Source organism: Hemiscyllium ocellatum, chromosome X (assembly GCF_020745735.1).
Source record: "Hemiscyllium ocellatum isolate sHemOce1 chromosome X, sHemOce1.pat.X.cur, whole genome shotgun sequence".
NCBI lineage: Eukaryota > Metazoa > Chordata > Chondrichthyes > Orectolobiformes > Hemiscylliidae > Hemiscyllium > Hemiscyllium ocellatum.
This window is the reverse complement of record NC_083453.1, coordinates 11,233,285-11,258,942: the sequence shown is the minus strand read 5'-3', so window position 1 is coordinate 11,258,942 and position 25,658 is coordinate 11,233,285. Positions and strand designations below refer to the sequence as shown.

At 46.7% G+C, this 25,658-nt stretch overlaps 1 protein-coding gene across 2 annotated transcripts; it reads left to right on the top strand.

Annotated features, from left to right (window-relative positions):
• The first annotated feature begins 472 nt into the window (after positions 1–472).
• Positions 473–12,291, top strand: LOC132805804 (G-protein coupled receptor 182-like). 2 transcript variants are annotated; one of them, XM_060821080.1, is made up of 3 exons: positions 473–574; positions 8,747–8,868; positions 8,960–12,291. In XM_060821080.1, the coding sequence occupies exon 3, from the start codon at positions 8,982–8,984 to the stop codon at positions 9,987–9,989; it is 1,008 nt and encodes a 335-aa protein (XP_060677063.1). In that variant the 5' UTR covers positions 473–574; positions 8,747–8,868; positions 8,960–8,981; the 3' UTR covers positions 9,990–12,291. The 2 variants fall into 2 exon arrangements, with proteins under 2 accessions (XP_060677063.1, XP_060677064.1); XM_060821081.1 differs by having other exon boundaries at positions 497–574; positions 8,744–8,868.
• Positions 12,292–25,658: the final 13,367 nt, after the last annotated feature.

Sequence of the window (25,658 nt, the reverse complement as noted above, 5' to 3'; positions counted from 1 at the left end):
GAGACCAATTGTCTTCACAGCTTAGGGGACCTATGAGCATAAAATCCATTGATATCTTAGTTGAGACCAACTAACTAAATATAGCCCAAGGACCCAACAAGAGGTTGTGAATTTAATGCCAGACCACACAGTATGTCTATCTACTAGATCTTAAGGGCATTAATAGATTGAAGAGTTATAAACTATTTTCATTTTGAAATATATCCAAGCCAATTTCCCAGTGTTTTAAATGGAACAACTTCCTCTATCACTTTATTTCTTGGTTTTATCCAGTATACAATTAGCGAGTTAATGGTTACATGGCTCATGTTGGAAATTAATTATGCTAACTTTTCAAAGAAAAAGCCAAACAAGACATCCATTACCTTACTACACCTTTTTCACCCAGACATTTGATTACATAATCTTAGCTCCCACATTTTCCTGTTTACAGCAAAATCTCCCCTCGTATTCCTTCCTCCCTGCAACGCACACCAATAAATGTCAGACTTCACAATGAAACGGTCTTTGTTTGGAGAGCTTCTTTTACTGTTGGAGTAAATTGTTGGGCACAGTGCAAGGAACATTTATCCAGGTCAGTGACAATTTTCTTACTATCTGTAACAATTTAAGAGATGAATATTCTACTTTATGGGGATTATAATGATATATGTTCTGTATGATTTTCTTTACATTGCGCAATGTAATGATCTCCATAACAGAAAAGGTACATTATTAACCTTTTGAAGGAACTCAGCCTTCAAAGTTCAGTACAATACAATAACAAAGTGAAGTCTTTGGTAGAAAGAGATAGAGGGAGATATTTGAGTCACTGATTAATTTAAAGAGAACCTAACGACATTGTGAAACTGCTTACTTGTCATGATGTTCTGCTTTTCTCCTGTAGTTTTAATTCAAACTGAAGTCCAATTCAAAATTGATTTAATTAAAACCCTGACAGCATGAAATAAAAACCTGCCTGATTACTTAATTCATTTTGCTTCCTAGACTGTTTTGAATCCAGTTCTGAAAGATTTTGTCGACTCCAGTGGTAATTTCTATGCATGATTCTCCACACAGCAGCCATCTCCCATCCCCAACTGTGATTTATACTCTTGTTGAGGTGTTTCCAGAGCTCTTATGTTGAAGTTTCAGGAGACATTCAGGAGAACAATCTCCGTGGGTGGCATGGTGGTTAGCACTGCTGCCTCACAGCACCAAAGACCTGGGTTCAGTTCCCGCCTCAGGCGACTGACTGTGTGGAGTTTGTACGTTCTCCCTGTGTCTGTGTGGGTTTCCTCCAGGTGCTCCGGTTTCCTCCCACAATCCAAAGATGTGTGGGTCAGGTGAATTGGCCATGCTAAATTGCCCGTAGTGTTAGGTAAGAGGCAAATGTAGGGGTATGGGTGGGTTGCGGGTCAGTGTGGACTTGTTGGGCCGAAGGGCCTGTTTCCATACTGTAAGCAATCTAATCTAATCCCCACCAGCAGAAGTTCACCCTTTTTAATCACTCCTCTCTTTCTCTCCTTAATGCTTTGACCTCAATGTTGAGGTACAGTTTAACATCTTCTGGTCCTGCGATCAAGTGGAAGATTTTCATTTGTGAGTCTAAACAGTAGGTTTCAGCAGGCTATTCCACAATGAAGGTCATCACAATTGTACTTGATCCAGTCTCCAACAAATATTCACACATTTGGTCTTTCCATTAAGGAGTCACTTGATCATCATTAGTACTTGTTGTACAAGCCTGGTTAAGGTTTGTCCTTCCCCATCCAACTGTGCTCAAGCCAATTGTGACAAATTTTCTCTGACTGAGATCACCTAGCTCAGCACAGCCCAGGTATAATAGACCCTCTGTACCCTTGGGGGATATGTTCCACAATTAACCGCGGAAGTCCGAAATCACGGATAGAAGTGAACCCATTCATTTCAATGGATAATTTACCTTCCCGGCAGCCTTCTGGTCCCTGGTTCCAGAAGGTTCCCTGTAGTATGTTCTGGCCACAGTAAACCTGGTTAACTGAAACTGTGGAAAATGATTCCATGGAAACGGGGGTTGCCCTGTACTGTCCAATCCATACATCTGTGGGTAGTGTGCCTTTTGGAGGAGCTTACCCAAAAAGCATGAACTGCTTGCAAACCTGTCCTAATATTACTGTCAATCCCACCTTTTCATACAGTATCTGTGCTCAGACCAATTGTGGCAAATTTTCTAAGACTTCGATCACCTAGCTCAGTTCAGACCAGGTCCTTTCGTACCCATGGGGGATATGTTCCACGACTAACCACGGAACTAACTTCTGACTCCATTGAGAGGAAGGAAATTTCACTCAATACTCTTAACTGAGTATATATTGCTCTCTATGTAAAGTCGAAGTACAGTTATTTAATCAGACTTTCACTACAAGTTGTGAGAGATGTTCATAAACTAATATATATTTACAAATGGGAAAAAAAAGACAGCAAAAAAGCTTATCCCACTTCAGCCTTAGATTGGAGTCACTCACTTCCTTTCAGTAGAAAGTCAAAGGAAAAGTAATTCCTGGATTTCAAATTGCAAAATACAACAGTTGTTAAAAAATCAGAAATAGAAACAGAAAATGCTGGGAATACTCAGCAAATGTGGATGCATCGATGGAGAGCAAAACAACATGAAAGTTAGAAAGTTCATCGACCTGAAAACATTTTCTCTGTTTTTCTCTCCATAGATGCTCCTGACCTGGTGAGTATTTCCAGCAATTTGGTCGGGCTGGATGAGTTCACAAGACTGGTCCTGAGTTTTTGAATTGAACTAGATAACTGCCTTTTTAGTTTAATATTTTGATTTCCTGGCCAAAATCATTATGAAGTGTTTTTGGTGATTTTTATTTTCTGTCTCTCAATTGCACAGCTGTGATGACACCGTTAACTTGCAAAACATTTCAGTGTTTCACACAATAAACCCCATTGTGTTCCTAGATTCTCTGCTATCTTCCTTCACTAAGCTTGAAGACAGTGGTATCGTTTATTCCCTCAAGTGTTTTCCCCCTCTTCTGAAGATGTTGACTCTTGATAATTTATAGTTCGATGGGAGCTCATCATTATGGTGCTGCTTTTCTGATGAGATGTTGAACTGAGGTCCAGTCTTCCCTCTCAGGTGGATGCAAAATGTCCCATGGAACTGCTTTCAAAAAGAAACAGTAATGGCCTGTTGACCCTGAAAAGTCCTATTTACTAAGAGCTGAGGGTTTGTGCCAAAGTTGGGAGAGCTGTCTCACAGGCTAGTCAAGAAACAGCCTGACATTGTCTGTAGGGTATGATCTCATGAGTATGACTATGCCCCAGACACCACCATCCCGGGTATACCCTACTGACCAGAAAGTCAGACCCATCAAAGATGGTGGCACTATGGCATACAGTCAGAAGGGAGTTGCCCTGGAAGTCTTCAATCTTGACTCCAGACACCATAAAGTCTCATAGCAACAGGTCAAACTTAGATACAGAAATCTCCTGCTAATTACTACCTGTCACACCTCTCAGAGCTAATGAGTCAGTACTCTTCAATGTTGAAGGTCACTTTGAAGATATTCTCAGGATGGCAAGGTAAATATACCCTGAGAAGAGGACTTTCACAGCCATGACCAAGATTGGCCTCAGCAGCACTACTACTGACTGAGAACTAAAGGACATTACTAGTAAACTGGGCCTGCAGCAGCTGACAGACAAAGAAAAACACCTACTTGACCCAATCCACACCAGCCTACCTGTTGCAGATGCATCTGTCCATGACAACTTCACAGTCCTGTCTTCACTTTGAGGGTACCTTCCATCATGTTGTGTGGTCTTACCATCTTGAGAAATGGGATAGATTTCAAATAGGGGCTGTGGGCCATCAGTAGTAGCCAAATTGTATTCAACCACAATCTGTAATCTCATGGCTCAGCATATTCCCCACTCTATTTTTACCATCAAACCAGGGGGTGGGGTGGAGGGGTGGTCAACACTGATTCAATGAAGAGATCATGCCATGAGCAGCATCATACATGTCTAAAAATGAGGTTTCAAACTGGTGAAACTGCTATTTGTATGCCAAACAGCATAGGCAGCGTGAGCTGACAGAGCTAAGTGATCCCACAATCAACTGATCATATGGAACCCCTACAATTCTATGTCCTATCACATCCAGTCATGAACAGTGATGGACAAATAAACAAGTAATAGGAAGAGGAGTTTCCGGAAATATCCCCATCCTCAGTGATAGGGGAACCCAGCACATCAGTGCAAAAAGTAATGCTGAAGCATTTGCAGCCACTTCTACCCAGAAGTACCAAGTGATTGGTCCTTCTCAGCCTCTTCCTGAGATGCCCAGCATTTAGGGGGGATGATGGTGTAGTGATAATAATCACATGACTCGTAACCCAGAAGCTCAGGCTAATGCTTTGGTGAGGACTGCAGATGCTGGAGATCAGAGCCCTTCGTCAGGTTCCCGAAACACTGATTCGCCTGCTCTTCGGATGCTGTCTGACCTGCTGTGCTTTCCCAGCACCACACTCTCAACTCTGATGCTTTAGTGACATGGGCTCAGATCTTTCCATGGTAGTTGGTGGAATTTAAATTCGATTAATAAACATGGAATTGTGGGTGATTTGTTTGTGGTTTTATTTTAATTTTATCTGGAATAATAGCAGGTCTCTTGATGGTGACCATGAAAGTATCATTGATTGTTGAAAAACACCGTCTAATTGACTAATGCTTTGAGGGAAAGAAACTAGCAATTTTTATTTGGTGTGACCTACATGTCACTTCAGACCCATAGCTATGTGGTTGACTCTTTAGTGCCCTCACAAATAGCCTAGTAAGCCATTCAGTTCATGAACATTTAAGGTCAGGCAACACATGCCAACCTTGCCAGTGACATGTATCCCTTGCTAGACTAAGAAAAAATGTATATCTCCATTCACAATGATGAGGGAGCCAGCACATCAGTGCAAAAGACAAGGCTGAAGAGTTTGCATCCATCTTCAGACAGTGGTGCCAAGTGGATGATCCATCTTGGCTTTCTTCTGAGGTCCCCAGCTCCACAGATGTACTGCAGAAACTTGCCAAGGCTCCTTAGACAGCAGCTTCCTTAGCTACAGCTTCTGCTACTTCGAAAGATGAGCAGCAGATGTGTAGGAACACCACCACGCGCAAGCTTCCTTCCAAGCCATGCACCATCCTCACTTTGAACTGTATCACTGTTCCTTCACTGTCATTAGGTCACTGTCCTGGAACTCCTTTCTTAATAACACTGTGAATGTTGCAGCACCACATGGACTGCAGCAATTTAGGAAGATAGCTCGCCATCAATTTCTCAAGGTCAATTAGGGATGAGCCATAATGAGCAGTGGCATCTTACCCCTGAAAGAGTAATAGAAATATTGGTCAATATTTATCCCTCAACCAATATCTAAAACATGATGTAGAGATGCCGGAGTTGGACTGGGGTGGACAAGGTCAAAAAGCAAACTACACCCGGTTATAGTCTCACATTTTTATTTGAAATTGCAAACTTTCAGAGCTCAGCTCCTCCCTTCAGCGTGGTATGATAGAGAGGCATGGGGCACAGTATTTATCAGCAGAAAGTTCACAACTTTAAAACTAGTTGCCTTAGTTGAATCCTTTAATTAGTTAGGAGATAGACTGCTGATAAAAATGCAAAATCCAGATTCCTTCCTTAATTCAGGGTTTTATCAATGTACAAGAGGTGACATATAATGCACTTTTGGTGTGAGGTCCCGCTTTGAGAGAGAGAGAGAGAGAGAGAGTGCTTGTGCGTGTGTGCCCGTGAAAGACAGTGTGTGTGTGCACATGTGAGAGAGTGTGTTTGTGTCTGCATGTGAGAGAGAGAAAGTGTATTTGCGCGTGTGAGAGAGAGTGTATGTGCAAATGTGTGAGAGGGTGTGAGCAGAGGGATCTTGGTGTCTATGTACACAGATCTCTGAAAGTTGCCACCCAGGTAAATAGTGCTGTGAGGAAGGCATATGGTGTACTGGGCTTTATTGGCAGAGGAATTGAGTTCCGGAGTCCTGAGGTCATGTTGCAGTTGTATAAGACTCTGGTGAGGCCTCATCTGGAGTATTGTGTGCAGTTTTGGTCGCCATACTATAGGAAGGATGTGGAAGCTTTAGAACGAGTGCAGAGGAGGTTTACCAGGATGTTGCTTGGAATGGTAGGAAAATCTTATGAGGAAAGGCTGAGGCACTTGGGGCTGTTCTCATTGGAGAAGAGAAGGTTTAGGGGAGATCTGATAGAAGTGTATAAGATGATTAGGGGTTTAGATAGGGTAGATACTAAGAATCTTTTACCGCTAATGGAGTCAGGTGTTACTAGGGGACATAGCTTTAAATTAAGGGGTGGTAGGTATAGGACAGATGTTAGGGGTAGATTCTTCACACAGCGGGTTGTGAGTTCATGGAATGCCCTGCCCGGATCAGTGGTGAACTCTCCTTCTTTATGGTCATTTAAGCGGGCATTGGATAGGCATTTGGAAGTTATTGGGCTAGTATAGGTTAGGTAGGATTCGGTCGGCGCAACATCGAGGGCCGAAGGGCCTGTACTGCGCTGTATCCTTCTATGTTCTATGAGTGTGTGTGCATTTGAGACTGTATATGTGTGTGCGTAGGTGTATGTTTACTTGAGAGCATGTGTGTATGTGCATTTGAGAGAGTGTGCGTGTGTGTGCATTTGAGAGAGTGTGTCTCCGTGTGAGAGAGAGAAAGTGTGTGCACATGTGAGATCCAGTTTGTGTGTGCACATGTGTAAGAGAGTGTGAGTTTGTGTACATTTGCGAGAGAGTGTGTGCACTTGAGAGCGTGCGGGTATGTTCATTTGAAAGAGAGTGTGTGTGTGTGTGTGTGTGCATTTGAGAGTTTGAGTGTGGGTGCATGCACTTGAGAGAGTGTGAATGTTTGTGGAGAGGGTCTGTGTAAGGGTGTGTGAGTCGGTGTGTGGGAGTATATAGAGTGGTGGGGTTACCTGTAGTGTGACATGAACCCAAGATCATGGTTGAGACAACTCTCATGAGTACGGAACTTAGCTATCAGTCTTTGCTCAGCGATTTTGCGTTGATGCATACCTCGAAGTCCGCCTTGGAGGATGCTAAACTGAAGATTGGAGGCTGAATGTCCTGGACCGTCGAAGTGTTCCCCCACTGGGAGGGAGCTCTCTGTATGTTGATCGCTGTGGTGTCCATTCATCCACTGTCATAGCATCTGCATGGTCTCACCAATGTGCCATGCCTCAGGTCATCCTTGCCTGCAACATATAGGATAGACAACATTGGCCGAGTCACATGTGTACCTGTCGTGTATGTAGTGGGTGGTGTTCCCACCACTCAGCCAATGTCATCTATCTCTCTCTCTCTCACACACACACACACACACACACACACACACACACACACACACACACACACACACACAAATTATCTCATTCAAGATTCCTTTCTGTCAAAAACATAAAGAAAACCCGACCTCAGCTTAAAGCATAGACAGATTTGAAGCAGCACCTCACACCAAAAGTGCGATGTATGTCACCTCTTGTACGTTGATAGAACCCTTAATTATCTAGGGATAAAGACTAGAAAGGAATCTGGATTTTGCAGTGTACCTCCTAACTGATTAAAGGATTCAACAAAAGCAACTCGCTTTAAAGTTGTTAACTTTTTGTCTTATATCTCTCTGTCATACCACGCTGAAGGAAGGAGCTGCTCTCTGAAAGCTTGCAATTTCAAATAAACCTGTTAGACTATAACCGGGTGTAGTTTAATATCTAAAACAAAACAGTTGTCATTATTTTGTTGCTCTTTATGGGAATCTCATTATGAGCAAATTGGCTGTCCTATTTCCTCCATTACAATAGTGATAACACTTAAATAGTATCTAATTATCTATAAAACACTCTCGGACATCCTGAAGTTATGAACAATGCTGTACAGATGCAAGTTCTTCTTTCTTTCCTTCGGTTCTTAATAGCTGAAAATGTGTCGCTGGAAAAGTGCAGCAGGTCAGGCAGCATCCAAGGAGTAGGAGAATCGACGTTTCGGGCATGAGCCTGAAGAAGGGCTCATGCCCGAAACGTCGATTCTCCTGCTCCTTGGATGCTACCTGACCTGCTGCACTTTTCCAGCAACACATTTTCAGCTCTGATCTCCAGCATCTGCAGACCTCACTTTCTCCTCTTCGGTTCTTAATACCCTTGTCTATCAAAGTCTGTCAATCTTAGTTGTGAAATTTCCATTTGAAGCTTTTTTGTGGGAAAAGATTTACAGATTTTTACTATCCTCTGTGTAAAGGAGTGCGAAAGCCATTTGTAGCTCCCTTTACAGATGTCTCAGCTAACATAATTTATCTCAGCAGAGTATGGGGACTAAACCTTTGTATCTCTATATTTTACTACTACGCCATATAGTTAAGATACTTATTCAGTCTCCAGAATGGTAGTGCAGGTGACAAGCAGCTGCCAAATCCTATTGAAAGAAAGAGCTTCTGATATCAACCAGACGTTAGACACGAAATTAGACTTTTGAAAAAAGAAATCTAACACTGGCAGACAAGGAATAAATCTATTTTCTCCACATCCGAAAGCAGTAAATTACGCAGACATATTGCTTAATTTGTTCACGTACTGTTTTAGTTTATTGCCCAGGTGAGTATTCTTCTTGTGCAGGCTAGATGGTGAATACTGGCAGGGTAGTTGACTGAGAGAGCATCATAACTGTGTTTGATCATATTATCGTTTCCAGCAGGCAGTTTCCTGATTGTTTATTGCCTCGGGGATACTCAGGCAACTTTTAACAACCCTGCTACTGAAGTCAGCACAGACTGAATCTGGGATTTTCCTGGTTTATTTAACTTAACATCAATCCAGGCAAGTTACACTCATGAGGCAGTTCATGGATTCTGTATTTGATCTAAATACCTATTTTATTTAGTATTATAAATTGTTCTCATTTCTGCAGATTCTACAAGGAGAGCTCAGCCATGATGACTCCTAACATCAGCTTGCATGGCAACAACAGTGATGACTGCTATGGTTATGGCTGCAGGTGTTTTTTATATTTGGATTACAAGACATTGGACATGACAATGTTTTCTTTCTATCTATTCTTTCTTTTGGTAGGTCTGATAGAAAATATCATTGTCATTTGGATAAACTGGCGGATGGAAGGGTCCAGGAAAGAAAGCAAACTTTACATTTTTAATATGGCTATCGCTGACTTGTGTGCTGTTTTATTCATCCCATTAAGGATGACAGAGATTTTTAACAATTACCACTGGATCTGGGGAGACTTCCTGTGTAAATTTGATTCCTTCATTTATTTTGTTACTCTGTACAGCAGCATTTTCTTCCTGACCTGCTTTAGCATTGACAGATACGTCTCACTGCGATATCCATTCCAAGCCCAGGGATCAAGAGACCGTCATATCCGTAGGATGGTGTGTGTGTGCATGTGGACTGTGGCAATACTACTATCTGTACCACAGTTTGTACATTCTGAAATTTTTGGTATTGTGTATAGTTATTGCTACTTATCTCATACGTTATCGTTGTATGTTACAAACTCTCTGACTTTAGTTCTTGGATTTATCATTCCTTTGCCTATAATTATACTGAGTAATATTTTCACTGCAAGAGCTGTGAAAAATTCCAGTAACACAGAAAGCACAAAAACCAGTAAAATAATATATGGTTACATCATAGCATTTTTGATGTGCTGGTTACCATTTTACATAATTGTACTTCTTTCCCTACTGGATATCTTTCTTGACTGTATTATGCTCGAGATTGTATATTTCTTTTATGACATGGTGGAGTGCCTCAGCTTTTTCCACTGTATCGTAAATCCCATTCTGTACAACTTTATACACAAAGATTTTCGGGATCATTTAACAGCCAGTGTTGTGAAGTACATGCCCAAACGATATGTCAAGGAGGATGATGATGTTTCCATTTCTTCAGACACCAGACATATCGTGGTCATTACATGATTTAATTCTTTGACAAGCAGGAGAAAATGAGGGGTGTTATTGATTCTGTCAAAATGACCTGTCATTTTTTTTCACCTATTGCTTGTCCTTATTTCAATGTTATTTTTTATGATCCTAGTTGATGGTAATACTGGACATCTCAAATCCCAGATTGAAACTTGGTTTGATAGATCACATGTTTAATGTTTGCAGTTGGTTCTGTGGTGGTTAATCACTGAAACGTATCTGCATGAGGTTGCAAATATTCTTTGACAACAGAACGTAAGTTTAAACCACAAAATAAAGAAAACAAACAAAGCTGTATGTGTACACATGCACACAAATAAAATTGGGAGAAATATCTGAACAAAAATAGCAGAACAAAGTTTCAGCCTGATTCCCAGTACTGTCCTTTTACTGATACTCAATTCCATAGTGATTTTACTCCTTTCAGAACTATTTAAGTTCTTTTTGTAGTTTCTGCAGTCACATGCTTTCTTGGAGTTAATGCACTGAGGTCACTATTCCAAATTACTTTATGACCTGTTTAAAAAAAATTACTTTCACAGGCCTGACCCAAATAAAAAAACCCAAAATTGACATAGTACACCTTTCACCACAATTGAAAGTCATATGAGCATCTTATTGCTGTAAAATATTAAATAGTTCCAATTAAATATTTTGTTAGAAGAAGGTTGCAAATGAGGCAAAGAATGTGGCTCCATGTCACATGATGTCGCTTCGCAAATATAGAACATTCCCAAGGTTTCATCTCACTATGTGTTGCCTCTGTCTCAGAAATTTCTTGGAATCGGACTTTGGAGTTTTTCATCCATGAGTACCAAGAACTACTCCTTCTCAAGCCTTCAGCCTACTGGAGTCACATAGCACAAATTTGTGAGTTAGTAGTAAAATCTTGAAAATAATTGAGTTGTGTGGAATTTGTGGGTTGTTTTGTCATGACCATGTGCTGAAAATTACCAATGTTTGGAAACCCCTGTATTATTGTACTGAATGTAGAGTATTGAATACCCAGTTTGTGGAAGGATTCAGCTCCCTGAGCACATTGTGCATTCCTAGCAATCTAGAGGCTCCAAACCACTTGTACTCAGACAGGAAGGTGTTGGGGGAAAAACTGTGTGCCTCTTCCTAATTAGTTTCACAATAGCAGTTGATTTTTCTCTTTTCATTTGGTGGAGGTGGTATGGATCTGAGTTGGTGGAAACCAAGTGGATAATGATGAAAATGAGTCAAATTAAATGCACAAACTTCATCCATGTGTCTGATTAAAAGCTGGGTTTGGTTCAGTTAGTGACAGTCTCACCTCCAAGTTTGAACATTGCGGCTTCATATCCTTGTTCAGGATTTGAGTCCAGTAATTTATCATTTAGTATTGTGGTGAGGAATATCACCTTATCAGAACTGGTAAGAGCTGTTTACCACCTTATGAGCTGGTAAACAGAGACCTGTTCTATTAGGTCAGGTAGATGTTAATGTATTACATAAGGACAAATGAGTTTTCAGGAATTTTCCCAGCATCCCAGTTCAACTCCTGATCCAATTGACTGATCTTTGATTGCTTAGCTGTTTGTAAATCACTGCTGTGCGTAAAATGGTTATCATATTTGCCTACATAAGTGAAAATACTTCAAAAAATACATCATTGTAAAGGGAAGGATTTTGAGGGAGATGTGTTGTATAATCACAAAGCTTTATTTCTTACGCGTTGCCCTCCTTATACCTCTTTGCCTCATTTCCTCTTTTAAGATGCTTCTTTAAATCAACCTTTCTGACCAAGCTTTTGAGTATTTCCTCTAAAATCTTGTTTGGTTTGGTGTCATGTTCTTAACAATACTCCTGCAGTTGCAGAATATCCTATTTAATTAAAAGCGCTATATAACTAGGTTTTCTTATTCATGCATTATCCTATGGCTCAGTTGGTGAACGCAGCACAATTATTACAGACCATATAGCCTCTGGTTCAATTCCTGGTATGTGCTGAGTTAGCTGCTTTCAGCGAGAGCACTGTTAGCTGTGCTGCAATAAACCTCAGCTGCTATAATAAGTAAAAAATCAAACAGGGATACTGCATTCAACAGGAAAGCACATAAATGAGGGCAGGAATGGTCTTGACAGCAATGTTTTCATATGGCATTTTGAAAAGATATGATAAGGCGCTATATGTCTCAGAGTTGCCATGCTAACTGCCGAGTAAACAACTGAATGCAGCACTTGAGCAAGCTCACGAAATCACACTGATCTTCTGATGGGGTGGGAAAATAGCTGTCTCTTTATTATCAAATAAAAAATTATGAAACTGTGATTGTGTTCGGAATATGTGTCAATTTTCACATTGACCAAATCTGTTTTCTTGTTTCTTATTGATTATGATTTGTCCCAGTCTTAATGCTCACTAATCATACTTCATTGAACCATTCTCCTACATTTACCTTTCTCCAGAAAATGTTCTGCCTAATCAAATTGCAACAAAACAAAAAAAGCACTCAAAAACACACATGGCAACTCCTCACAGAAAGCACGCCAAATCTACAAAAATAATGTTTTTTTTACGGTCATTACCGATGTAGTAAAAATACACGGCTCATTCCAAACCTGTAATTTAAATCTTGAGGTTTGGCTTAATTGCCACTGGTTCGGCTACTGTTGTTATTTCTGATTTGCACTGCGCTAATTCAGTACAATTCCTGGGAGGCAGCAGAGGCTCAGGAGCTTAGAAGTGACAATAGCGGGGGAGCATGTCCCTCTGCTTCCTCACTGCAGGAACCTGGCGGTCATCAAAAACAAGCTCCACAGTTTAACTTTCACAAGAGGTTTGGACAGAACTGCTGCAAGTTTTGTGTTGAATCTGTGCTGTGGGATATTAAATATTATTCTGTGAATATTCCACAATGTGCGTATAAAACAAACAATTTAAAATCTTATAAAAATAAATATATAAGGGCGAACAGTGTCCCAGACAATAGTTCATGATGCAATAAGGTTTTATGCATAACAGATATACAACTCAATAGAGTACACTTTAAATTTAAATTCCTGGTCAACACACTTTCCCAGTCTTCGCACCTGAACATCAATTGGGGTGTACGATTCATCACTGGCTGTCTCTCCAAGGTTGAAAAGATTGGGAATGACTCAGGTTCCATGGTGGTGTTGTTTCACCCGGTTCTAGTGCTGGTATACTTGCTGCAACATTGCCATCACAATTGCAACCATTATCACCACTTTACTGCCATCATCCTGGTACCAAAGAAAACACATGTGACATGCCTTAATGACTACTGCCTGGTGGCTCTGACCTCCATAATTTTGAAGTGCTTTGAGAGGTCAGTCATAGCTCATATGAACTCTAGCCTCCCAGCCTGCCTTGATCCTTTGCAATTTGCCTACCGGTGCAACAGGTTCATGGCAGATGCCGTTCTCCCTAGCCTTAGAACATCTGGACAATAGGGACATCAATGCCAGTCTTCTACTTTTTGACTACAGCTCCACCTTCAACACTATCATCCCAATCAAACAAATCTTCAAACTCCGAGACCTAGGTCTCTGCTCCGCCCTTTGCAACTGGATCTTCAACTTACTGACCCACAGACCACAATCTGAGGATAGATAACAGCATCACCTCCATGACAATTCTCAATACCGGCACCCTGCAAAGCTACGTACTCAGCCCCTTACCTGACTGTGTGGTCACATTTCATCCAAACTCCATCTATAGGTTCGCTGATTACACCATGGTTGTAGGCCAGAAATCAACACGATGACAAGACAGAATATAGGCAAGAGAGAGATTGCTTGGTGTAAAGATAATAATCTCTCCTTCAACATCAGCAAAACCAAAGAGCTGATCATTGACTTCAGGAAAGAGGAGGGAGGGCACGCCCCTATCTCCATCAATGGAGGTGGTTGAGAGCGTCAAGTTCCTAGGTGTGACAATCGCCAACAATCTGTTCTGGGCCACCCAAGTTGATGCGATGGTCAAGAAGGCACAACAACGCCTCTTCTTCCTCAGCAGACCAAGGAAATTCAGCATGTCTAGAAGAACTCTCACCAATTTTTACAGATGCACCATAGAAAGCATTCTATTCGGATCCATCACAGCTTGGTACGGCAACCGCACTGCCCAGGACCATCAGGAACTACAAAGAGTTGTGAACACTTCCCAGTCCATCACACAAGTTAACATTCCATCCATTGCCTTGGAAAGACAATCAACATCGTTAAAGACCCCTCCCACCCCGGTTATAATCTCTTCCAACTTTTCCATTGGCCAGAAGATACAAAAGCTTAAACACATGGACCAACAGGTTCAAGAACAACTTTTTCCCCGCTGTTATTAGACTTCTGAATGGACCTCTCAGATTTCAAATCTGATGTTGATCTTGCTTTTTGTGCAATTTTGTGTAACTTTGTATTTTTCACTCTTTTCTATCACCCTATGATCTTTATATGGTATGATCTGCCTGTACTGCACGCAAAACAAAACTTTTCACTGTACCTAGGGACATGTGACAATAATAAATCAAGTCAAATATTTCAGGCAGGCCATTCAACCAATGCAAATTAAGCATCTGTTTCCCATTGCAGTGATGCTGTTATAGTCACAGAAATGGAGGGTATGATATTCAAGTAACATACAAATGAATAAGTTACCCAATCCTGAGTGTACCACAATTTCATTTTGAAACTTGGCATTTTGTGCTTCTAGCAACTCCATCCACTCTATGACACAGGACTGCTCTTTGCTTTCAAGCTTTCCTCTGTGCAGTGCAATGCTGCATGTTCATCTTTCAGCCTGCTGATCGTTTTGTCCTTCTTCTGTAAGTAACAGCACTCAGAAGGCAAAGGAGCTAGCAAGTGATTGGGTTGACCATTTGTTGCAATTCAGGACTGGCCACTTATTCCAGCTGCTTCTGGGCCCAGGAGACTGCTGCAAGCATCCATGTTAGAATTACCTTTCGCTCGTGTCTCATTCATTATTGTCTCAGGCCACTGTCATTTGAGCAGACTTGTCCTTCCAGAGAGGAAATTGGACATTTAGAAAATGTGAATTCACAACTATCACACTTGAGCTCTGAGATACTATTTGCAGTGAGAATCAACATTTCTGGAGAACAGTTTCCCTGGATGTATTTACACTTCTCATGCCCTATTCACCCTCATGTTCAGGGGACATTGTCACTGCTGTCTCAACAATGGTGTCAATCAGTGGTTCCCAACCTCTTTAGTAACAGGGCACACTCTACAGAGACAAACAATTCCACAACATGCCCACTGTTTCAGGGGATCATGGTTGTTGGGGGAAGGCAGGAGAATGGGGTCGAGAAACATATCAGCCACGATCAAATGGTGGAACAGAGCCAGTGGGCCAAATGGCCTAATTCTGCTCCTACATTAGATTAGATTACTTACAGTGTGGAAACAGGCCCAACAAGTCCACACCGACCCGCCGAAGCGCAACCCACCCATACCCGTACATATACCCCATACCTAACACTACGGGCAATTTAGCATGGACAATTCACCTGACCCGCACATCTTTGGACTGTGGGAGGAAACCGGAGCACCCGGAGGAAACCCACGCAGACATGGGGAGAACGTGCAAACTCCACACAGTCAGTCGCCTGAGGCAGGAATTGAACCCAGGTCCCTGGCGCTGTGAGGCAGCAGTGCTAACCACTGTGCCACCGTGCAGCCCAACATCTTATGTTCTTATGAACTAATTGCTCATAAACATAAGATGTACTTTCATTTACTATGGTTATGGTCTTAGTAGAGAGGTTTGCAACATGATGCATACAAGCTAAAGAAGGATCAAATGCATTCATGTTTCAAATCCACTGGGAAAAACATACAATCTTTGACTGTAAGCACAGACACATTTTCAAAATCTACTCAATTCAATTATTTCTAACTATTTTTGATCCTAAATCTGTCTCACAAACTGTACTTGGTTCAGGGGTCTGAATTTTGCAGATGACGTTTCATAATTAAAGCAGTATTTTTAAAAGTATAATTTGAATTAAATAATCGAACAGATTCTGAAATAACTCCACAGAGGTTGGTATCCTCTGTGTATAGTACTTGCCACTGATCCAGCTCCCTCAGAGCCAGGCTCTCAGAATAAACAGAACCTCGGATACTCCTGTTTCTGTCTGTCAGCCAGTGCTCTCAGATCAGGTTAACAGCCCCCAATCAGGGAACCCATTTTATGAGATCCACCTGGCTGACCTCGGTTTAAGATTGTTCTTTATCTTGTAGCTCCTCCTGAGATGTTTTTGCACTATGTCCAGTTCCTCTGACTCAGCCTCGGATATGGGCGGTGTGTACCAGACCGTAGCCTGCCTCTTGCTCCTGGAGCACCTCGGAAGAAATTCATCCTCTTCTTCAGACAGTAAAGGCATTAAGGCTGAGGGGCTGAACATGTTTTATTCCTGCCCCATTTGCCAGTTTGCAGCTTTCATGTCATCCATGTGCTTGTTCAGGACTGTCTCACCTAGCTGAACTTTGTACACATCATGGGACCTGACCTCGTGTCAACCATACCATTCATTTCCATGGCTTCTGCACCAAACTTTGTCCCTTGAAGTAAACTGTCCCTCTTGCTTAGAAGACTTCTGTGTCCCGCACTGGTTTCCTGATGCTGTTTCAGCCCTCCCCCCAGATCAGATTTAACCTGGTACAGAGTCTTCTCCCCATTAGCAACTCTGCTGGAGCTATCCCTGTGGATGCACGAGGGGTGGTCTTATAATAAATAGGAACTGGGACAGTTTGGTATCTAGTGAAACTGTAGGCTGTTTCTTTAAGCCTGCCTTCAAAAGTTTGGGCTGCTCCTTCCACCAGACTATTGGATGATGGATGTTATGGCGCTGTACTTATATGCTGAATGCAATTTGACTTTAGAAAATACCTGAATTTGCTGCAAATAAATGATGGCCCATCGTCTGTGACCAACACTTTCGGAGCCCGTGTATTGCAAAAGATGCTCAGTTTTTCCATTGTTGTCCCTGTGTTTGACAAATGAATTTTATACATGTCCAATCACTTTGAGTAGCTGTCCACAATGACGAAGAACATTGTGCCCACAAAAGGGTCGGCAGAGTTGACACATAACTGAGTCCAGGGTTCATCCGATCACTCCCCCTATGGGGTAGATGCTGGTGGTAATTTTTGTCCTTGTTGGCACTCTGGGCACTGCCCCACCAGCGCGGCCATATCTGCATCCAATCCTGGCCGCCAGATATAACTTCTCACCACCATCTTCACTTTGGACATTCCTGGATAACACTGGTGGAGCTCAGCCAGATGGTGACTTTTGCTTGGGACAATTACTTTCGCTCCCTATAATAAAATGCCGAATCTACAGTGGTCCGGTCTAGCCAGGTCTAGAAAGGTTTCAGTTCTGGTTGTGATGGCCCTATTATTCCTTCCAACACCCCCACCGCTGTTTTACTTTTGCCAGGACCAGATCTTTCTGCCGTAAACAGTCTGATATTGTCAGCGGTGACTGGGTGTCCAGAACGTTTAAAAACAAAACAGACTCTTCCAGTGTTGGCACCCCTTGATGGTCCATCTGCTAGTGGGTGGCAGCTCAATGCATCCACATTTGCTACTTGTCCTCCTGGACAGGGTTCCAACTTGTATGCACTCAATGAGAGCCCACTGCTGAATTTGGCCTGAAGCTATGGGTGGCATAGCCTTGTCCTCTTTGAGTTGCCCTAGCAGGGGATTGTGGTCCGTTACTGTTACAAATTTAAAGGTATTTGCACTCTGCATCAGGCAAAGTTCAGGAAGCGTGCACTATTGGGTGTTTCTCTCCATTGGACCATCTGTGAGCCAACACTACCCCAATACTGTGTGGGGAAGTATTGCATGTCAACACCAGATCTTGCTTGGGATCGCAGTGTCGAGAGTGTGGTGCTGGAAAAGCACAGCAGCTCGTGCAGCATCCGAGGTGCAGGAAAATCGATGTTTCGGGCAGGAGCCCTTAATCAGGAATGAGGCTTGTGAGGCGAGAGGGTGGAGAGAAACTGTATTTCACCAGTCTCCTCATTTCCCTTCCCCCCACCTTATCCCAGTTCCAACCTTCAAACTTGGCCCTCATGATCTACCCTACCAGTCCATCTTCCTTCCCACTTTCAAACCTTCAAATCAGTTCCAACCATCAAACTCGGCCTTCATGATCTGTCCTACCAGTCCATCTTCCTTCCCACCTGTCCGTTTTACCTTCCTCTCTGACCTATCACCATCATCCCCACTTCCATCTCCCTATTGCACTCTCAGCTACCTTCCTCTCAGCCCCTCTCCCTCCCATTTATCTCTCCACCCCCTCAGCTCACAAGCCTCATTCCTGATGAAGGGCTCTTGCCCGAAACATCGATTTGCCTGCTCCTCGGATGCTGCCTGACCTGCTGTGCTTTTCCAGCACCCCACTCTCAACTCTAATCTCCAGCATCTGCAGTCCTTACTTTCCCCTACAATCAGTGGGACCTGAGCAAGCTGCTTCTTATAAGAGTCTGGAACCAAAGTTGTACCCTTAATCTGTAAAGGTTCCCTAATATAGATTCTTAGTCTAGCTGAGGCCTAATGCAAACATAAGGATTGGATTCCAGAGTGAATTTTGTTAAAGCCAGGTTCTGAACTCACTGATACAGTATTAACCTCCATTTGAACTGGGTGCCCACTTAACCAGATGATTATTTTGCTTGGTTCTGATTTGGATGTTGCTAAGCAACTTAACTGTTCCAAACTACTTGTAGGTGTGCTTTCCACAGTGTGCATTCTCCAGAATACCGGCCTATGTGTTCACTTACTCAATTCAGAATGGGACTCCACTACTGGGACTCTTTTGCTGTCTGGAATCTGCACACTGGCAGCAATGATAATGGCTTGCTGGTGTACATTCTGAAGAACATTTTAACCGTTTGGCTGAGGCTTGGCTTTGTTTTGGGGTTTTGCTGTGGGCTGACTGAGAGTCCCTCTGTTCAGGATATGTCCTGAGTAAAGCTGTGCAATGGTCTTCACTCATGTGTGTTCCCCAAGTTCAGTCAGACTGGCGAGGGTGTCCACTTCCATTGGAATATCCTGCAAATCATATGCTCCACTTGCTGCATTTTCCAATGACAAAGCCAGTTGTGGTGCCTGTTTGAAGTCGAGTTGGGCTTCAGCTTGCAGGGACTTTTATTAATCCCACATACCAAATGGTCTCTCAGCATTTCATTACGGGTTAAACCAAAGTCACATGCCTTGTCAAAAATCCCAACATGGAATCCCCTGGTTCTCAAACTGATGAGTAAAAACTATAACACCTCAGAGTTAGAGGAGGCTTGGAGTCATGACATCCTTAACTAAATCCATCAACTCTTGAAAGGTTTTAGTGTCTGGTGCCTCAGGGAAAGCTAGGGTCCTAATAACCAAAAAAGCTGCAAATCCACAAGCTGTCAGGAGAATTACTCATTGCTTTACATCTGCCCCAATGTCATCTGCCTGGAAAAATATAATGCATTCTTTCCACATACTGGACCCAGTCTTCAACAGCAGAATCAAAAGAGTCAAGCTTCCCAAATAACGGCATGATGCCAGAAATGTTTACCCCAACTCAAAGATAACTGTTACAAGCAAATTTCTTCAGAAGCACTTTATTTCTGTCATTGCCACTGACATTACTCCACAGAGGCTGGTATCCTGTCACCAAGTTACCCTTTATTTATATGTGCAAAGTACTTGGCACTGGTCCAGCTTCCTCAGAACCAGCTCTCAGAGTGAGCAGACTCTCTGACACTCCTGTTTTTTTAAATTTGTAACAGGAGGTCTGACATTCCTGTTTTTTTTCCTTTTTTAAAAATTTTCCCCACACTACCGCCTAACAGGAATAGTGCTTATTTTTCCCCAGCACCCATGTCGTGTGTGTGCAGGTGTAGGACACAGTGAAGAACAACAAGTGCATAAATCTTTATTTATATTCCACCACCAGAAAGAAAGGAAACACCCGAGTGGCCAGTGACAAGCAGTGCCCTTCTCGACAAAGGGCAATGCTGTGTGAGACACTTCTGTTGATTTATTTTATTTTTTTCCTTTTCCTTTTAATCCCCACACTACCGCCTAACTGCGGTAGTGCTTATTTTTATCGCCAGTACCCATGGTGTGTGTGTGCAGCTGACTCCTTTGTTAATTTTTTTTTTCCTTTCTATTGGCCAATTTGGCCAGGCCCAGGAGCACTCCTGTTTATTTTTTTTTTGTCTTTTTTTTCTTCTTTTTTTTTAGTGCTTATTATTTTTATCCCCAGCACTCATGGTGTGTGTGTGCAGGTGTGAGACACAGTGAGAGACAAGGTGTACAAATCTTTACTCAATTTCCACCACCAGGAAAAGTAGGAAAACACCCGAGTGGCCTGTGACAAGCAGTGCCCTTCACATCAAAGGGCAATGCTGTGTGAACAAACAGTGAAGGGGAGGGCAGGGACTAAATCAAAATAGAGTTGGAGGGGGAGATGATGCACTCCACTCCCTGCGGCGCCCACCTCTCCCTGAACAACTCCAGGGTGTTGGTGGACACCGCGTGCTCCTTCTCCAAGGACACCCGGGCCCTAACGTAACCGCGGAAGAGGGGCAGGCAGTCGGCCGTAACGACCCCCTCCACGGCCCGCTGCCTGGACCTGTTTATGGCCAGTTTGGCCAGGCCCAGGAGCAGACCCACGAGGAGGTCTTCAGACCTGCCCTCCCTCCTCCGCACTGGGTGCCCGAAGATCAGGAGCGTGGGACTGAAGTGCAACCAAAAGCAGAGGAGAAGGTTTTTCAGAAAATCAAAAAGGGAGTGCAAACGCCCACACCCAACATACACATGGTCCACGGACTCCACAGCGCCACAGAACAAGCAGTTGGGCTGGGAGTCCGTGAACCACCGCAATCTGCGGTTGCAGGGGACTGCTGCGTGCAACACCCTCCACCCCAGATCCCCGAGAGAAAGGGGGAGGACTCCTGCGTAGAGGGCCCTCCACTGGGGATCCCCACCGCCCGGTGGCAAATGGGCACGCCAGGGCGTGTCCGGGCGGTGGATGAGGGAGAAGAGGTGGACGGTGTGCAGCAGCAGTCGATATAGGACACACCTTTTAACGTCCTTGAACGGGACAAAGTTAAAATTTCGGAGGCGGCTCAGGTTGTGGGGCACAGGCTCCCGCGGGAAGTACGGGACCCTGGGGCCGATGTGAAATTCCGTCCGGGCAGGGGTGAGCGCGGACGGGATCCCACCGCACACCTGAGCGTCCTCCAACTGGTGCACTACGTCGGGTCCGAGCACTGCCGTTTTAAGGCGTCGGATGCCGGTGACCACGTACCGGACGTCTACCGCTGCCCTGCTTGCTATGTCTTGCGGCAACGTCCAGCCCAGGCCCCCGGCACCCAGCACGTCCCCGACCCTGGTCACCCTCGCCGCCACGGCCCTCCCCTCCGACAGCCACTCGAACCCGCGAGCACGGAGGTGCGGATTCCTGAGCAACGGCTCCCTGACGACAGCCGCTACTCCTGCCGGAGGGTAGGCGCGACGCGATTCGACCATGTTCCAGACAGTGATCAGGTCCTGGTAAAAGACAGGCAGCACCTTGAGGGCGACCTCCAAACCGTCACGGTCGACGAACAGGAGCTGCGTGTCGTAGTTGAGGTTACGCACCTGGCGGAAAAAATACGTCGCCAGGGCGCACCACCTAGGAGGAGGCTCGACGTAAAGGTATCGCTGCAAGGTCTGAAGGCGGAAGGTCGCGACCTGGGTGCGGACGCACACCAGCGACTGACCGCCCTCCTCAATGGGGAGACTCAGAACCTGCGCAGCGACCCAGTGCATCTTTTTGTCCCAGAAGAAGTCGACCAACGTTCTCTGGATGTCAGCGACAAAGCCAGGAGGAGGGACCAAAGTGACCAGCCGGTACCACAGCATGGCGGCCACCAGCTGGTTTATGACCAGCACTCGGCTCCTGTAAGATAGCACTCGGAGCAGTCCTGTCCAGCGGCCTAGGCGAGCCGAGACTTTGGCCTCCAGCTCCTGCCAGTTGGCCGGCCAGGATTCCTCGGTCGGGCTGAGGTAGACCCCCAGGTAGAGGAGATGGGTGGTACTCCAGCTGAACCCCCGAAACTCCTCCGGCAGGGAGTCCACCCGCCACGGACCCACCAGTAGCCCGGAACATTTGGCCCAGTTGATCCTGGCGGAAGACGCCGCCGAGTACACGGCCTGGCACTCGCGCATCCTCCCCAGGTCAGCCGGGTCGGTGAAAGTGAGGAGCACGTCGTCGGCGTAGGCCGAGAGGACCACCCCCGCGCCCGCGCCGCGCAGAACCAGCCCCGACAACCTCCTCCGCAAGAGGCGCAGGAAAGGCTCCACGCACAGGGAATACAGTTGGCCGGACAGGGGGCAGCCTTGACGCACTCCTCTCCCGAAGCGAAGGGGCGCCGTCAGGGACCCGTTAACTTTAACCAGACACTCTACGGCGGCGTACAAAAGTCGGATCCGGGCGACGAACTGCGTCCCGAACCCGAACGCCCGCAGAGTCCCGAGCAGGTACTCGTGATCGACCCTGTCGAACGCCTTCTCCTGGTCGAGAGACAGGAAGGCGCTCGGCAGACCAGCCCGTCGACAGAAATGGATCAGGTCCCGGACCAGATGGACGTTGTCTTGTATCCTCCGGCCCGGGACCGTGTAGGACTGGTCCGGGTGAATCATGTGGGCCAGCACGGAAGCCAGGCGAGAAGACAACACCCTGGCGAAGATTTTGTAGTCCGTGCTGAGGAGGGAGACCGGACGCCAGTTCTTCAAAGAACGAAGGTCCCCCTTCTTTGGCAGCAGGACGATGACCGCCCTGCGCCAAGAAAGGGGCAGCTCTCCGGCATTTAGACACTCCCCCAGGACCTGTGCGTAGTCGCTCCCCAGGACGTCCCAGAACGCCCTGAAGAACTCCACAGTCAGCCCGTCCAGCCCCGGGGATTTGCCCCTCGAGAGCCGGTCGAGGGCGCCGGTCAGCTCCTCTAAGTTGACGGGAGCGTCGAGCCTTCCGGCGTCCTCCGGGCTGAGCTGCGGCAGGTCCTCCCACAGAACTCTGCGAGCATCCTCGCTGGACGGATCCGGAGAGAACAGGGCCGTGTAATAGGATCGGACGTGGGCCCTGATACCCTCCGGATCCGAGACGAGGGACCCGTCGTCGGCCAGCAGCACAAGGAGCTGCTGACGGGTGCCACGCCTTTTTTCCAGCGAGTAGAAGAAGGGGGAGCCGCGGTCCAGGTCCTGGAGGAGCTGGAGCCGCGACCTCACGTACGCGCCCCGAGCCCCGACGAGCTGCAGGTCCCGGAGCGCGGCCTTCTTCTCTTCGTACACCCCGCGCAGGGCCGGGTCCGCGTCGGGCTGACCGAGGCGTGACTCCAGGTCGAGCATCTCCCTCTCCAACTCCCCGATCCTGGATTTCCGCCTCTTCGTCGACCCCCTCGCATACTCCTGACAGAAGACGCGGACGTGAGCCTTGCCCACGTCCCACCATAGCCTCAGGGAGGGGAAGCTTCCCCGCTTCCTTCTCCAGCCGGCCCAGAAACGACGAAACGAGTCCCGGAACCGCTCGTCCTCCAGCAGCAGGTTGTTAAAGTGCCAGTACGCGGAGCCCAACCTGGCGCCGAACGGAAGGAGTTCCGCCCACACCAGGTGATGGTCCGTGCACGACACCTGCCGCGTGGAGGCCTTCGGAAAGCAGGAGGCGTACGCCCGCGAAACGTACAGGCGGTCGATTCTGGACGCTCCGACCCCAGGCCTCACGAAGGTGAAGGCGATGGAGTCAGGATGGAGATTCCGCCAGACGTCCACCAGGTCCAAGGACTTGACCAAGTCCCCCAACCTCCTCCCCGACGTCGAACTCGTGCGGGCACCGCCGTGGTCCCTGTCCTCGAGGACGCAGTTAAAATCTCCCCCGAGGACGACGCACTGGTTCTCGTCGATGGAAGCGAGATGAGCGGACACTTCTTCGAAGAAGCTCGCTTGCCTCGGCCCGGCCAGGGGAGCGTAGACGTTCACCAAGTGAAGCACCGCGCCCCCCAGCCGAACCGTCAGGTGAAGCAAACGGCCTGGCACTGGCTCCCTGACCCCCAAGATCTCCGGCTGAAAATGCGGGGCCAACAGGATAGCCACCCCGCCAGATCTGCGGGTGAGGTGACTCATGTAGACCCCCCCTCGCCACTCCAGGAGCCAGGTGGCTTCGTCTCCCGGGGTAGTGTGGGTTTCTTGCAGGAAGCACACCGCATACCTCCCGTCCCGAAGGACCGAGAGGGTCTGGAATCTGCGCTGTGACTCCCTGCTGCCGTTGATGTTGAGGCTGGCTATAGTTGTCTCCATGTCGAAAGTATAGTGCAACCACCACCAGTACACACAGTTAAACTATATACATTTTTACTGGGAGGATGAGAGAGGGGCACAGAAGTCCCTCGCCCTCACCAGGAGTGCTCCCAGGAAGTTCCTGACTCGCTTTCGCTCATTGACGTCAAGCCCGGGCGCCTGGCGCCTGGCGCACAGCGTGGGCCGACCAGTAGACTCTTTCGAAGGAGCTCCAGCGGTCGAGCGCCAGTTGGGCTCTATCCCGGCGACTCCGAGTTTCCTCGACAAATTCCCGGAGTTCCTCGAGGGGGATGAGGGGGAGATCGGTGGGGGGCACCTGGGACTCGAAAATGTCGCTGGAGACGGACTCCGCGTCGTCCCCGGTGTCCGTCACCGATCCAGAACCCTCCTCCGGGAGGTCGCCTTCGGTCACCGACCCCTCCCCCACCAAGAGGATGGGGGCTGGACCGGCACCGCCAACTGGCCTCAAACCTCCAGTGACCCCACCCCCAGGGTCACCTTCAGTCCCTTCCTCGGCGCACCCCTTCCCGGAACGCCCCGAGTTCGGGTCGCCGGGCGGCAGAGGCTCGGGGCCCCGCTCCTCTCCCGACACCGGGAAGCCCGGCTCCTCGGGGAAAAGGTCCTCCCCCAGGGCCAAGGCCCCCGGAAAAACAGTCTGGGAGGGAGGAGCGAGGATAACACCTTCCTCGCCTCCACCGCTCGACGACCCAGCAGTGAATAAAAATCTGTCGCCTGCACCATGGCCCGTGTTGTTATTAAAATCCTCCCCAGGGGCTGGAGGAGTTATGGCGGTGGAAGGCCCGGCTATCGCCCCTGGGGGTTTGGGCAGGTCAGGCCATGGTGCAGGACCGTGGGGGGGCACCGTCGGCTCATCCCCTGGAGAGGGGCAGCGCCGCCGGCGCGCTGATGGGATTTCTCCCCCCTCCAAGGGCCAGTGCCTCTTCCCCAGAGAGACAGGGGGGAGTTTATGAGCCTTCTCCTCCCCGCCCGCCTTGGTGGTCATGGGGCCCGAGGTCCCTCCCCCCAGCCTTTCCCGGAATATGATTGGCTGGGGGAATGCAGGGGGCGTGGCCAGGGTGGGGAGGGTCAGCTGTGTCACTTCCTGCCCCGCCCCTGGTATATCAGGTGATGGCGGGCGGGGCAGGGGCCCAGTTCCCTCTCCGGGGCCCAGAGACACAGTCGCTGCAGGAAGTGGAGCAGCGATGGTTCCCCCCAGGTTAGTGCCAGGGGGTGGCTGGGTGGGGTGGGGCGGGGCTCAGTTTCCGGACGAGGGGTTGAAGCCCCAGGAGTTTCCTTAACGAGGTGGGGGTTGGG

Excerpts from the sequence above, each read along its gene's own strand:
- LOC132805804 (XM_060821080.1), top strand. The coding sequence starts at position 8,982 with ATGATGACTCCTAACATCAGCTTGCATGGCAACAACAGTGATGACTGC.